At 41.8% G+C, this 15704-nt stretch overlaps 1 protein-coding gene and 1 long non-coding RNA gene across 2 annotated transcripts in view; one reads left to right on the forward strand and one right to left on the reverse strand.

Annotated features, from left to right (window-relative positions):
• LOC124078482 (uncharacterized) overlaps window positions 1–8723 on the forward strand; it is a 19535-nt gene extending 10812 nt beyond the window's left edge. The window contains exon 3 of the long non-coding RNA XR_006846911.2: window positions 8212–8723. This is a non-coding gene — a long non-coding RNA (uncharacterized LOC124078482). The remainder of the gene's footprint in view (window positions 1–8211) is intronic.
• On the reverse strand, window positions 7549–15408 carry Ecrg4 (ECRG4 augurin precursor). The gene is made up of 4 exons (XM_046423297.2): window positions 15180–15408; window positions 10823–10870; window positions 8258–8415; window positions 7549–7887 (listed from the first exon to the last, which is right to left on the reverse strand). Exons 1-4 carry the CDS (start codon window positions 15256–15258, stop codon window positions 7726–7728), a joined length of 447 nt encoding a protein of 148 aa, XP_046279253.1. The 5' UTR covers window positions 15259–15408; the 3' UTR covers window positions 7549–7725.
• Window positions 15409–15704: the final 296 nt, after the last annotated feature.

The following is a 15704-nucleotide window of genomic DNA, read 5'->3' on the forward strand; positions in this document are numbered from 1 at the left end:
GATCCAGGATTGGTCTGTAGACCCTGCTGATTGACAGGCGGCTCTGTCAGTGCCTGATTGGTGGTTCTTTCTGCGAGGGTTGCTTGGTGCTTTGTTCCTCCTCCACCTCAAACCAACCTAAAGGCACCTGCCAGGACAGTGTGGCAGTGTTTGCTGTGATCTCCCAGCTCCTCAGCAGCAGCTGTAGTGGGGTTGCTTCAAGATGACTCCCATCTCAGCTCTCCCAGGCCTGTTGGGAAACAGAGAGCATCTGTCAAGCACCAGTGCACAGTGCAGCCTCTGGATCAGCTAAGATTGAAACTGGTCTTAAAAGTCAGGATCAGGTCCTTGTTCCGGTCCTCACTGAAGATTAAACATCTGAGAAATGCCAGGGCAAAGACAATGACAATCAATAAAAAATGAACAATCAAGAACAAAGAAAAAATTTAAAAAAAGGTTTACTTAAAGGATAGAATAGAGAGAGAAAAAAGAGAGAGACTCCTCTGGAAATAAGGAGATCCAGAGCTCATACCCAAGAGAATGATTTTAGGTTTCTTTTCTTCTCCTGTCCCCTCTTCCCATCCTGCCAAAAGGTGACTGAACATTGGGAAAGGAGCCATCCAGGGGGTACCTCTCCCCATATGCCCACAAAGGCAAGAAAGAAGATGCCCAGGGGGTACTCATTAACATCTCCTTGCTGGGAAGAACAGTTGCCTGGAGGCTGGTAACCTTGGCAACAGGTTTTGAGGAGGAGGAAGTGTTCTGGAAGTATTAGCATTTTATTTCTTCTTAAATTAGCCCCCATCTTCCCCAACCCGATCATTTATTATCTGTGCTATCTGCCCTTTGCCCCAGTGAAGCAAAGACAGTTTGTGGGGGGAATAAAACAGACTAGATATAAAATGCCAAACTACCATAGCATAAAATTTGGAGAGGGAATTCAAGGCACATGTGTACTTCCTGAAGAAAACTAAGACTGGCTATTGGTTACCTGCAACTGTTGTGGAGTATAGTATCAAATACTAATCTAGACCTTGAAAAGAAGTAGAGGGGAAAGAATCATTGAGCACTGAAAATCAAAAGGGTCCAAAAGAAAGAAGAGGGTGAGAAAGAAATAAGTGAAATAGGGCAAGTCAAAAGTCCCAAATGTTATGTTAGAAATAGGGGCTGTGACTGTAGCATAGCTCAGTTGTAGAGCATGTCCATAGCTTGTTTGGGGTCCTGAGTTCAATATACAGTAAAATAAATAAGTATTCATCACAGTAAATAAGTGGGTTAAATTCTACAGTTAAGGCCTTAATTGCTCTTTTAGAAACAAAACAAAATTCAGCTAATACTCATTATAACAGACATATCTAAAGCACCCAGAAAGATTAAAAGCCAAATAAAGAAAAGATAGACCAGTAAAGTATTAACAAAACAGAGAGGAAAATTCAGGCAAAAATTTAAAAAACCCAAAAAAACATTACTCAAAAATAAGGAAATTTGCTACATAATAATTCCATTCACCAGGAAAATGTATCAGTTTCAAATTTGTATACACTACACTACTATATTATGTATCATCCCATAATATACAAAGCCAAATCAGCAGAATTAAAACAAAACATGATCAATATCATCACCAGAGCAAGAGTTCTTAGTAAATGCTAGAATGACAGACAGACAGAACACACACACACACACACACACACACAAATGAAAAAACACCTCAGTAAGAAAAAAGAAGTGTGAATGGTAAAACAATGCAGTTTGAATTGAGGGACATGACTGCATTGCATATCTGGGAAAGATATTTTTTTTTAAAGCACACATGGAACAGTGCTGGCCATAATACACTTCAAAGGGTCCGCATCAGACAGACCATGTTGCTTACCATAGTGCAATTAAGTTAGTAAACAAAGAAAGATGATTAGAAAAATTCCCTCACTTGGAAATTTAATAATACAATCAACTCATAGATCAAAATATAAATTATAATTGAAATTGGAAGATTTCACCATCTAATTTTTCACATCAAACTCCTGTGGCACAATACTTGAAGTATTAAGTGCTTGTGTTGGAGGGTGGGAAGGCTCAAAATGGAATGTAAATATAATTAAAATCAAAGACCCACAAAAATGGAAGAAAAAGAAATAAAAACAGAAATTCATGAAATAGAGAACATAGACAAGGTGTCAGCAAGGCAAAAGCTTCATTGGGATGTGAATCATCTTTTAAGGGGGCAGAAATAAAACTGAATGGAAAAAAGAACACAATCACACATACGAAGAAAAACAAGACAAAAAGACAGAAGAGCAACACTTCACACACTTCAGAACTTTGGTATCATGGATAACATCCTAGAAAAATAGAAGTAAACAAAACAGACTAAAAAACACAGATCAGAATAATTCTTTAAATGTAAAAGAAATGTAATCAATAGTCAAAATTTTTCCCAAAAAGAAAATACTGCATCCAAATTTCTGTATCTGAATTCAGGAAACAGATAATTTCATTCTTACCATTTTAACAAAAATATTAGTGAAAATACCCTCAAATCATTGTATAAGGCCAGCATATCCTTCACACCCAAATAGATCAGAAAAGAATGAGAAGGAAAGCTACAGGCCAATCTTATGGTGGATGCAAAAATTCTAAATCAGTGTTTCCAAACCAGATCCAGCAATGAATGGTAGCACATACCTGTAATACCAGTGACTCGGAGGCTGAGGCAGGAGGATGGCAAGTTAAAGGCCAACCTCAGCAACTTAAAGTCTTAAAATAAAAAAAGAACTTGGGGGTATAGCTCAGTAATAGAACACCCCTGGGTCAAACCCATAGTACCTCTCATACACACACAATTTGGTTAAATTACAGAAATTTAATTACTTAATTGATTAATATTAGATATTTTTATTAATGAAATTCACCATATTAACAGATTTCAAAGGAAAAGTGACATTTTCTCAATCAACAAAGAAAACCCTTCCATAACCATATAGAACATAAATATTTTTTTCTTAGCACATTTTTAGAAGTAAATTTTCTTACCTTGGAAAGGGGAATGGCACTGGGTAGTTTTAGTGGTCGACTTGAGCAAACTGCTAGTCACCTGGGACATGGTAGAGCATACTTGTTGGGTATATTTTTGAAAGTGTTTCCCAAGATAGGCATGTGGATCTGTGAAGTGAGTGGGGAAAACCTTTCTGAATATGGGAGGCCAGGGCCTGGATAGAACAAGAAGGCAGGAGAAAGAGGGAATACAACTTCTCTCCCTCCAACCTCTAGGCTTTTCCTTCTGGAGGGGGCTAGTTTCAGTTGCTACTGCCCTTGGACACCAGACACCGGGTTCTTTGGCTTTGAACTCTGGCACTTGTACCAGTGGCCCTCCATAGGCTCTTGGGGCTGCTGACTTATGATAGAGGCTACAACATTAGCCTTCCTGATCCTGAGTTTCTGGATTCTTGGATTGAGCCATGTAAGCAGCCTCCCTGGCTCTCCAGGTTACAGGTAGCTGTTGTGGAATGTTTCATCCTCTCTGATCATAAGAGCCAATCTAGTGTGTGTGTGTGTGTGTGTGTGTCTCCACTCACACGTGCACATACAAATGTTTATTGCCTATTGGTCTGTTTTCTGGAGAGTACTGAACAATACAGGCATCTACAAAAAGCAACCAGCCGACTTAGCTAAAGGAGAAGCATGGGAAGAACTTCCTTAAGATTAGAAGTAAAAGATGTCTTCCATCACCCTCCCATTCTTCTCTTGAGCATTGCTCTGTGCTTTGGGCCAGCCCTCTCAAGAAACAAAACAAAAGCTGTAAGGATGAGAATATAAAGTGGTGGAGCTGCTGTGGAAAACCATATGGCTATTCTTACAGAAAAATTAAAACAAATTATCATAGGATTCTGCAATTCCAAAGAGAATTGAAGCAAGTTGTTTGGGTCAGCTTTTTTTCCCTCTGCTGTGACTAAAAGGATCCAACCAGAACCATTGTAGGGAGAAAAAGTTCATTTGAGGGCTCACAGTTTCAGAGGTCTCAAGTCCATAGAAGTCCAGCACCATTCCTTTGGGCTCAAGGTGAGGCTGAACATCATGATGGAAGAGTGGGGCATAGGGAAGCAGCTCATATGATAATCAGGAAGTAGAGAGAGAGAGACTCCACTTGCCAGATACAAATATATACCCCAAAGCCTCGTCCCAAGTTCCCACCTCCTCCAGCCACAACAAAACACTTCAGTTATCACTCAGTTAATTCCTATCAGGGGTTTAATTTATTGATTGGGTTAAGGCTTTTACAACCCAGTCATTTCTCCTCTGAACTTCTTGCATTGTTTCACACTTGAGCTTTTGGGGGACACCTCACATTTAAACTATAACATTCTGCCCCTGGCCCCCGAAAGCTCACAACCATCTCACAATGCAAAATATATTTTGTCTATTTCCAAGAGTTCCCATAGTCTTCTCTGAGGCTCAATGCAATCTCTCATTGTGAGCTCCTGTAAAATTAAAAGCAATTTACAAGTATCCAGTATATAAAGATACAGAGTAAACATTTCCATTCACAAAAATTGGGTCATAGAAAAAAGGGATGGTACCAAAGCAAGACTGATATCCAGGTAGGCAAAAAAGTCCTGTAGTTCTGTGTCTGGCCTCTGGAGCACACGGCATCGTGATGTTCTCTCCAAAGGGCTGTGTAGCTCTACCCCTGTGGCTTTTTTGGTTGCAACCCAAGTGGCCTTTCTGTTGACTTGTCTCTGCTTAATTCCTGCAGTTTTCCTAGGACAGTGCCCCCACATTATTGGCATTTCTTAATTTCAGGGGTCTCCACTGCAGCTTTGGCTTCCTCCTCAAATCTCTATATCTTGTCTTCTCAGGGAGTGCCTGCAGGGACTCCGACCCTACTGCACTCTGCTTTGCTTCCAAGCCTTCCTTTGAAATCTTGGTAGAAGCCTCCATGACCCCCTAACTCCAGCATCCTGCATTCCTGCAGAACCAGTACCACCACATGGTTGATGCCAAGGTCTGCCGCCATCTTAAGCAGTAGCCAAGCCTTCAGATACCTTAGCTGCAGCAGCCTCTGGGTAGCTGAGCACATTGAAAAAACTTTTTAGGCCCCTTTATGCAAGAAGGATTTCTGACTGGTCTCTTCTCAAGAGAATTTTCACTTTTACTCCCTTGAGCCTGAGATGGAAGTGGTCTTGCCCCTTCTGAGATGCCCTTAAGCCATTTTTCTAATTGTCTCTGGGCAAAATCTTTAGCATTTCTGTAGTGGCAGTAATGTTTTTAACAACTACAACTTCCTTAGCCCCAGTTTTATTCCTGCCTTTCAAGTTCAAGTTTCTCAAATCTTTCTGCTCTGCTTTCTGCTCCTGAATATCAAAGTAACTTGGCTAAAAGCTGCCAGTAGTACCTATATCACTTGCTGAATGCTATACTGTCCAGAAATTTCTTCTGCCACATAAGAAGCTCATCACTTTTAAAATCAGCCTCACAGAAAGTCTCAGGACACGGACAAAACAGGAATGGCCTCTAGTCCAAATTCCAATAGAGTCATTCTCTGAAGCCTCTTGGGCCCTGTCTTCACTGTGCATGATCCTATTGGCATTCTGTTCTTCTGAGCTCCCTGTAGAATCAGCCATTAAGCTCCACTTACAACAGTTTAAAGCATTTCCAGCTGGCACTGGTAAGCATCTCAAAATTCCTCCCACCAAATGCAAAATATTCAAAAAGCTTCTGAACCATATGGTCAGGTTAGTCACAGCAAGGACCCCACTACACGGTACCAATTTCTGTTTTAGTCACTGCTGTGACTAAAACATCTGACCAGAACAATTGTAAGAGAGGAAAAGTTTATTAGAGGTCTCACAGTTTTAGAGGTCTCAGTCCATGGACAGCTGGCTCTATTCCTTGGGGCTCAAGATGAGGCAGAACTTCTTTGTGGAGAGTGTGGCAGAGGGAAGCAGCTCATATGGTGATCAGGAAGCAGAGAAAGACTGCAGTCACCAGATTCAAATATATACCCCAAAGCCATGTCCCCAAGTCCCACCTCCTTCAGCCACACCCTACCACTTTAGTTACCACTCAGTTAATCGCTATCAGGGGGTTAAGATTGGGTTAAGACTCTCACAGCCCAATCATTTCTCCTCTGAACTTTCTTGCATTGTCTCACATGTGAGCTTTGGGGACACCTCACATCCAAACTATAACACAAGGGCACAAAGACATACTAGTGTACCCATTCTCGTTGCAGCATGATTCACTATAGCCAAAAGCTGGAGGTGACCCAAGTGTGCATTGACATAAGTGGATAAACAAAATATGGCATAGATGATGGAATGTTATTATACTTTCAAAAGGAAAGAAATTCTGACACACTACAGCATGATGAACCTCAAAGGCATACCACATGAAATAAGCCAGACACAAAAAGACAAATATTGTACATTTTTGCTTGTGCCAAGAACCTAGATTAGTCACTTTCATAGAGAGAGAAACCAGGTGGTGGTCACTAGGAACCAGGGAAAGGGCCATTTGGGGAATTACTGCTTAATGAATTCAGAGTTTCAGTTTGGGAAGGTGGAAAAGTCCTGAAGATGGATGGTGATGATATGAATGTACACCTAAAAATGGTTAAAATGGTAAATTTTGTGTCATCATATATTATCACAATTTTTTACAAAAGTCATATGAGTATTCCCAAGAAAGAAACAGATGAACTTTAATATGTAATTGCCCATAACCACTTGTGCTGAATCCAGTGTTTCCTGCTAAATCCAGGGTTATTTTTTTTTAACCTAAGATTTATGAAGGAGGGTGTGTTTCAGAGGCAATAAACAAATTTGGCATATAGAGTCTTTTAGTGGAAAAGTAGGAGAAGGCTTTCATTAGATTGTCACATTCCCCTGGATGTGTGAGAGTGCTTCAGAGTTGGCCCTACCAAGCTGCCCATCTCCTCCCTGCAGGCCCTCTGCAGCTCTGCTTCCTGTGATGAGTAAGGGCTCAGGTCCCTCACTGTCCTCCCCCGCTCCTTCCCACCTCCTTCCTCCCTCCCTTCCCCCCCTTTCTCTTCCTTGCATTCACTCATATTTTTTAATATAATATAAATTATATTCTTTAATCTTCTTAAATTCTTTGAAAAAGTTTGATTTTTTAAAATTTTTAGATGAGCATGGCACTTAAATCAACTTAACTTCAGATAATTTTCTATTGCTCTTCATTTCCTGAATGATCTAGCTTTGTTTCCTGGGTTGTCCAGCTGTGGCTCAGGGGCTGGAATCCAGAAAGCCTTCAATGCCTGTGGAATAATTAGAATTCTACAAATCAAGTCTTGCAACTGGAAATCATTTTCAACTAGATTTTCTCCTGGTTTTATATTTTGTACTTAGTATAGACTGCATTTTAATCAATTGAAGAACTCTTTCTTCATTACAGTGTCTGCCTGGGATGTGGTAAAAATTGCTGTGATCATAATGGCTCTCAAAGGACGCTTCAACTTTAAAACATCAGAGGAACAAGAAATGGCACCAGCTTAATTTTCATCCAAATAAATTCTGAGACTTCTATTTTTGACAAAATGCTTTTATTTCCAGTTTTAAATGATATATTGTTAGAAGCTTGCATGAAATATCAAAAGGCGCTAAGTCACAAAAACTGTGTTGAAAAGACCCACTGAAATAAAGCACAACAGAAACCGCATAGTGTAAGGGACTGTGAGATTCCTAAGGGAAGCACCTTGGGTTCCGTGTACATCTGTGGCAGTGGTGGTCAGTAGTCATCATAGTTGACACTGGCTCCATGCCTAAAGCTATGGGGGCTCCGGGGTCCAATGGCAGAGTCTTCATCATAGTGACGTTGGTAGTAATCACCATAGTAGTCATGTCCATTTTGATCTCTATTTAGCCAATAGGTGATGTCATCTTCAAATTTCTGGAGGAAAAGAGAAAGAATGATGGAGAATGGATTTAAAGACACACAGTCCCCTAAAAATCACAACTTACCAATGGCATTTCTCTATGGTGGATTTTCTTCAATGATTAACAATGCTTACTATGAATAACTATCTCCTTCTAATGTTCTTATACACAGATATCAACATGACCAGATACCAAAAAGGGGTATTTTCCCTCAAAAGATTTTATGTCTCCACCTTAAAACTTTTGTTGTACTAGTTGTAAATATACCCAGACTCAGCAATAGAAAATAGACTAAACCAAATAGCCATGTCTCATTTCTTATGTCCTATTTCCCCAGCCGGCCTCTCTCCCTACCAGCCCACCCTGCAGGAAAGTGCACCCACCGCTTCATCAAAGCCCATGTAGAGGAACTGCTGGTACCACTGCTGCACCTCTGGCCGAGTCCGATCCCACAGCTGCCGCTTCTGGCGCTTCATGCTGCTCAGGAACTCTTTGGCTCTATTCTCATCCATGGCCACTTTTGTCTCAGTCAGAGCAGGTGCTGAAATGAGCAATTTCCACCCCGAAATTGCAAAGAATGATTTTTTAAAAAACAGCAGTTTTTGTTGTTGTTGTTGTTGTTGTTGTTGTTGTTTCTAGAATCGTACTGTGGGTTGAACTACTTTTTAAAATTTATGTGTAGTAATTGTACATATTTATGGGGTACAGTGTGATAACTCAGTACACGTGCAATGTATAATGATTCAGTTGATAATTAGCATTACCATTTCCTTAACCATTTATTATTTCTTCATGTTGGGAAGGTTTGAACTCCTCTCTTGGAGTTCTTTATAAAATATGTAACAAATTGATATGAACTATAGTCACTAGAACATTAGAGCTATGCTGTTGAACATTGGAACTTATTCCTCCTACGTACTTGTCATCCAATCTCCATGTTTCCCCTTTCCCTCAAGAATGTGTAATAAGAATTGTAGTGCAAAAAAAAAGAGTACATGTATAATGGCATAATTTTGGTGTGAACATACTTTATATACAGAGTTACAAAAAATTGTGCTGTAAATCGGTAATAATGAGTATAAGGCATTCCACTATTGTCGTGTATGTAAAAAATAAATAAGTAAGTAAATAAATAAATAAAAAGTAAATAATTTAAACTAAAAAAAAAAGAATAACTTTTGTTATTGGAGTGTAGCCACTCTTATACACCGCATCATGTACAGGATGGCTTTGCCTCTTGATTATTCTTTCATGCATCTGAGAGGATACAGCTTCACGTCGTCAGCTCCATGCTCTTTGCTCACAGCATTTTCTATATGTGTATAGCCACTTAAAAGAACTGGGACTTACTTTCAACATGTAGCTTTTCAGGGTAGCAATGAAATTCAGCTCATTCCCTGAAGACCACTGACCATGCCCCTAGCCCAGGGCTCAGCAGGGGCTGGTGGCTTAACCCCTGGCCTCTTCATTCAGCAAACAGAAATGGATATCTAGTGCCACACATGCTTAAAGTGTATATTCATTTCATATATAAGCAGGGGGATGAAGTAAGAAAAAAGAACTGGACGGATGCACCTTGAGAGAGCAGGGATCAAACCCACCTAGCAGTGCAACAGGGGTTCATCTCAGGCTGCTGGAGTACACAATGTCCTGTGGAGGCATCTCTGGGCCTCATAGTCTGATCACTACCCATTCTGTTGCATCTCAAAAGGTACTAACTTTTGCTTGAACTGCTTCCCATGTCTTCCCATCATAGTCTCAATGTCTTAAATGGCACCACTTCCGTAGGATGTGCCTAGGAGACTCGATGTTGTTAGGAAGAACTTATGGGATAATGAAACTAATAACATGGATAAACATCAGGGCTCGTTGCGTGGTCTTTACATAGTAGGTGCTTAATATGTGTTTCTTGGCTTCATGTGAATAAGATTCAAGGATATACACCCAGGAGTCATGATTATCTCAGCAGTTTGCTCACTTCTGATTGGCTGGCTCTGTGAGAGTTGCTCACCCGCAGGCATCTGTGAGGTGATTCTGTTATGACCAACCAGCCTAGGGAGGGGACATTTCTTTCCAAATCAGAGATAATCCAGGGCCCTATGAGTGGCCAGAAGGAAGCTGACAGCCCCCTCCCAGGAACTACTTTGTCTCGGAGGGGTCACCTGAACTCCAGGCACCTGTAGGGCATCCCTGAGAGGCAAATGAGAACTATGGGAACAAGTGATTAAGGGCCTCACTTTGGGAGCAGACTTTAGCCTATGAGAATCTTCTGTAAACCAGGAGGTAGAAAGAATAAGTGATCAAACTTCATATCAGAAATGTGGTTGCACTTTTTAATTTCTAGGATAATTTTATAGAATATGCTGGCTGGGAGAGGGAAAATGACATTCATGAGACCACACAATGGATCCAATTGACTTGGCGGCAACAGGCCCAGAACCCGTGTTTTGTGACTATTTTAACAACATCTTGCTGCTGTCTACAATATTCATCTTAGGAGCACTTCTTCCAGCAGAAATTGGCAACTAAAAGGTATCCCTATGGAAATGCCCTTCCACAATTGCTAATTACAGAGAATGCCACAACTAGGCAGTTCTAAGCCCGCTCCTGCAATGACTTCACATGCTCTGAAGGATATGCCCAAGTTTAGATGCAAGCTCTAAAGTTCTTCATGGATCTAAAATAAATAGCATTCAGTTGACACTGTTGCACTGTTTTGTCTATACTGACAGCTTTCCAAAAAAGAACCTACACACATTTACTAGCAATAATATTTATCTAATCAAATACCACACCACATACCCACAGAATAAACCCTTCATATCTTCAAATCTTTTAAGAAGTAAATACTCTTGATTTTCCAAATACAAGACTGGACACATTCAATATTATCATTTCATTTCCATCCAGTTAAGAATGCATCCCTTATCCATTTGGGGCATATTTACCTTCTCGTTTCTGAAGCATCTGCTTGAGTTTATTTGCACTTATGCCGCCTAAAGGAATAAAAACAGAAATCAACTTCAGAGTTGCACTGAATCCTTGAATTTTCAACTGTAAAAATAAGTTGGTGAAAAAGAATCTCAGACCCCTGTCTTGATTGCTAGTTTGGTAGTGTTGCATATTTAACACTTTTTGCACTCTGATTATTCAGGAAAACAATCTGGGGTTCCTGAGGCTAATGTCGGTGATGATGACTATGACTGACCAAGGACATTACAACTGGAGCTACTTCCTGGGAAAAGTGACATAATTCTTGGAGGCCTGGTGTCTAATCATGAAGGACAGCCATCTATCATGTGTACCTTCCTGAAATCATTTACTTCATGGTGTAACTCCTCCATCCAATGGAGTCCCTCAAGTTCCTATTCATCCCAATCTTCAGAATATGAGATTATGTGGAAGTATGGTTTTGCAGAGGAACTATGTTAAGGATCTCAGAATGATTATTATTCTGGATTTAGGGTGGGCTCTAAGTCCAGTGACTGGTGTTGCAAAAGGAGAAGGAAAAAAAAAACATCAAGGCAGAAATTAGGACTTGGGCTACCACAAGCCAAGGAATATTCTTTAGCTCTCTTAAAAATTAGCCCAGTTTTGTACTTTGCTCTGATCATCCTATAATCAAGCTTTGTTTTGGGGGGGGGGTGTCTTTTTCATTTTTTTTTCTTTTTTTTAGTTGCTCAAAACATTACAATGATCTTGACATATCATACATTTGATTCAAATGGGGAACGTAATCTTAATCTTACTTTTCCACGTGTACAGACTGCAGGATCACATTGGTTATACAGCCACGTTTATACATAGGGCCATACTAGTGTCTATTGTATTGTGCTGCCCTTCCTATCCCCCCTCCCCTCCCCTCCCCTCTTATAATCAAGCTTTATTAAGATCATTTGCTATTTTATTTACTCTGTTTTTGAAAAAGTTTCTAATAAGACCAGTTATTTTAATAGAAAAATAACATGTCTGTCCTAAAAGAAAACCCACCTCATGACTGTACAGAAGAATTTGATCCTTAACTGTACTTGTCTCATGAAAGGTGGACCCAAAGCCTCCAGAGAAAACACTTGGAGTATCCTGAGTAGTGAGTAGAGCATCTTTAGGTGTAAGAAACTGGAAACTAGGTGCAGAATGGGGAAATGCCTTCTTGACAGGGTTCTTAACCTCAGTCCATGGACAGATTCTAAATTGTCCAGAGAAAGAAAATTGTGCCTCCTTCTGCAAAGGTACAATTTTGGTGGACTAGAAGCCAAATGCTCAAAAGTATCTGGGGGTCAAAAAAAATTAAGAATCTCTGCTTTGAGCTGGGGGTGTAGCTCAGTGATAGAGCATTTGCCTGTCTTGCACAAGGCTCTGGGTTTGATCCCTAGTCCTGGTGAAAAAAAAAATTAAATTCCTGTTTTATTGTCAATAATACTTTAATAAAACCAGGGGAAATTTTTTTAAAAAGAACCCCTGCTTATATAATAATGTAGTTGAGGAAATATGTCACAAGAGTCACCAGCTGGCTGCTCACTGCTCTAAGCTGAACTGTATTATTTGTGTGCCTGTGCTTACAAAATTTGAATTTAAACCTCTCTGGACCATATTGCTCACACAGCCCATGGTTTATAAGCAGCCTCCTCACCTATTAACCCCTGTAGGCTTTGGGATCTGAGGGTTACTCCCTTCCTTTACAATAGCTTCACCATCCAAGGAACCTACTGGCCTGGCCTCTGGGATGGGATAACAAGCTTCTAGAACTTACTAAACTATTTTCTCCCAAGCATTTCTGTCATAACTCATGGGTACAGTGGCCACACTTTCTAGCTCTCCAAGGGCAGCTTTAATTTATACCAGTTGTCCTGATCAATTCATGACAGTGCCTCCTTTTGCTCTCCAGAGCATTCCATTATGGATGATGCTTATATAACCATCCTCTATTTGTAGAGGTTGAATGACATGGAAATGGCTTGGGAAGCATCTCTAGAGACCACACTAAAGGGAGGGGGATAGAAGTGTTTCTTGTCCTCTTGTCTTGCATAGGAGGGCTGGGTGTCTGCAGCAACCTCAGGGACTGCTCTGATGTTTGATTCCGTCCACAACCTCTCATTTGAAGAGGTCATGAAAAACATGGAGTGGTGGTCAAAGGAGAGTGTCCAGGGCAGACTAGGGCCCGAGGATGTGTAATAGGAGAAAAAATTGAAGGCATTTCGGTATTCACCTAGAAACTTCTGGAAGGAGGACTAGGATTTGACCACTGGATCCTAGATTAGGGCATGAAGTAATGTTTCCAATGCCTGGGCAGCCACCAAAAGATGAAACAAGTGGCCCGAGAAGTTTCTGTTAGGAGATACTGAGAGCAACTGAGCATAAATCAACAGAGTTGAGTACTTGACCAGGCTACCATAGGATTATTTGATTAGATGGGGTGGGGCTACTCTTAAAGGCTGAATTTCCCTTCTAACCTTAAGAAGCAATGAATAAATCTATGAAAATATTTGCCAAGCAGATTGATACATTTCTTGGCACTAAAATTAGCATCCATAAATGGCATAACACTTGTCAATCTCTGAAAACTCTCAGGTAGTGCATACAGAATTATCACTCCTCCATCTGTTTGCTTTCTGTGAAAGTGCTTAACAATTAATGAGTGAAATGTGGTCTTACATTGAAATAGATATGGGACTTAGGTATTTATCATAAGGCTGTAATTTCTTGCAGCGAATGTCTGTTACTACTGCTCCAGAAATGAGAGTCCCACCAAATCTCAGCTATGCCACTGAAAGGAATAAAAAATAATGGATGTGATGTATTTTCTGTAGACATTTTTTTTTAATCTCAACATCATCATTTAGTATTTCTATGCTGTGTTAATAAGCACTTTAGTATTTATCAAATCTAGTTATCTGGAATCAGATTGCCTAGCAGATTCAGAATTACAAGATGCCCTTTTGAAGGTGCTACTATTAATAAATTTATCAAGAAGGGATCATTTTCTGCATTAAATTTTTTTGGATCTCATAAGGAGTCACCTTTGGGATTCCTTAGAGATTTTCATTTTCGGTCATAAGACCTTCTACATGTGTTCAACTTAATGAGGATAATATTTTAAATGATTTCTACAGCAAAGTTCTTGGCATGGACTAAAGGAAATATGAGCCCTGGAAATGAATGGCTTATAGCCAGCATTCACATGACTTATTCAGATGTGCTTCTTTAAATGTGAGAAAGAGGAGGGGGTACATACATCATGTGATGGGAGATTACTGATTAGTTTCACCTGTGGTTGTAATTTAGAATAACAACCTCCCCAGCCTGAACACTGCCCACCCCCCATTCTAAAGACCCTAGGACCCCCACCCCTTGCCTGTGTCCCCTCAGCCTGGAGTTTGTTTATCCATGCCTGTTTTGAATAAGCAAAATACAGCAAGAGAGCAATCTAGTGGGCCTTCTATTTCCATTAGATAGGGCCCAGCTACTTTGTGACAGAACAGGAGCTTGGGCAAGTAAGTCACTTTGTGCTTTCTGGCCCCAGGTCCCTTAGCAGTAAATCTGAGGTTCCAATACCTGAGTTGTAGCCTCAAAGATGCTACAAGAGGTCAGCTGTGAACCATAAAGGATCAAACAAGGGGAGGGTGGTATCTCAGGACAAAACATATACTTTGGGATTGAGGCTCTTAAGGCAGAATCTGTGAATCAGGAAAGTTGTGCCTGCCAACTTCCTTCATTCTGAGTGTGCCTGTGAAGGCACTTTAAATGGAAAATGGTCAGGGAATTATCCACATTTTCAGCCTGTTCTCTGAGAGATCCAAGGAATAGAGAAGGTAAAGCATTACTGCTTTGGGAGCAGTTCCTATCTGGGGTGAGGCCTGCCCTCAGTCTTGCAGACTGGAGCAATATTAACTGTTTCCCAGCGCCTGCCTGGAAGGGACTCCTCCTCATGATGCCATCAGCCTCCCCCTCGGTCCCCTCCAAGGACAGACACCACCCCCGTTAAAAACCCCTTAGTCCCTTTCATTAATCCCTGAAACTCCTCCTGGCTACCTTTCAGACCTCTTTTCACAAGGGTGCCTCTCGGATCCGAGACCCTCCGCCCGTTGATCCTGCCTCTCTTTCTCTGCCTGCTGGAGTGACCACTTCACACCACTTTGGCAGTGGCAAAAATATAGAACTTGTTCTGCTACAACCTCTTGGTCCTGTTCAGGCTGAGGTTGGGTCCCAAGGCCCCATCCATCTCTGCCGGTACCCAGGCAGCGCCACCCTGTGTCAGCCGCACCCTGGGACGAGGCTCCGTTCTCCGCCTCTCATCGCCCCACTCACCTGGACCAAGGCACAGCAGCAGGAGCAGCGCCAGCCCGGTCAGGGCCAGGACAGCGGGCCGCGTGGAGGACGCGACCATGGCAGCGCTGGGCAGGCAGGAGGGCGAGGGGTGCACGCGGAGCTGCTGCACGGGGAGGCTGGGCTTGCGGAGAGAGAGGAGCAGGCTGCAGGCGCCGCTGCGGGAGCTCCGGGTGTCCTTGCCGGGGGCGGGACCCGCCTGGTGGGCGAGCAGCCAAACGGGCTCCAGGCCCAGCGCCACCGAGGCCAGTCCTCCCTTCCCGCTTGTGAGACTCGCTGGAACAGAGAGCCCCGTGGCGTGCACAGCCCGCGGCAAAGCTGTGAAGACCAGTTAGGTTCCCCCAAGCCAGGGAGGGGCAGAAGGCCTCCACGGGATGCCCACCCTGCAGCCAAGCTCCAGGGCCTCAGGACACCGCCGCCTCCTCGCCCACTTTCTCGGCCCTCCCAGCAGCTCAGACTGCTCTGTGGGTCCTGCTGGGCACAAGTCTTTTTCTATAAGCTTCCCCA

Source organism: Marmota monax, unplaced genomic scaffold (genome assembly GCF_021218885.2).
Source record: "Marmota monax isolate L192 unplaced genomic scaffold, Marmota_monax_Labrador192_F-V1.1 WCK01_AAM20220418_F8-fsc00271, whole genome shotgun sequence".
Lineage (NCBI taxonomy): Eukaryota > Metazoa > Chordata > Mammalia > Rodentia > Sciuridae > Marmota > Marmota monax.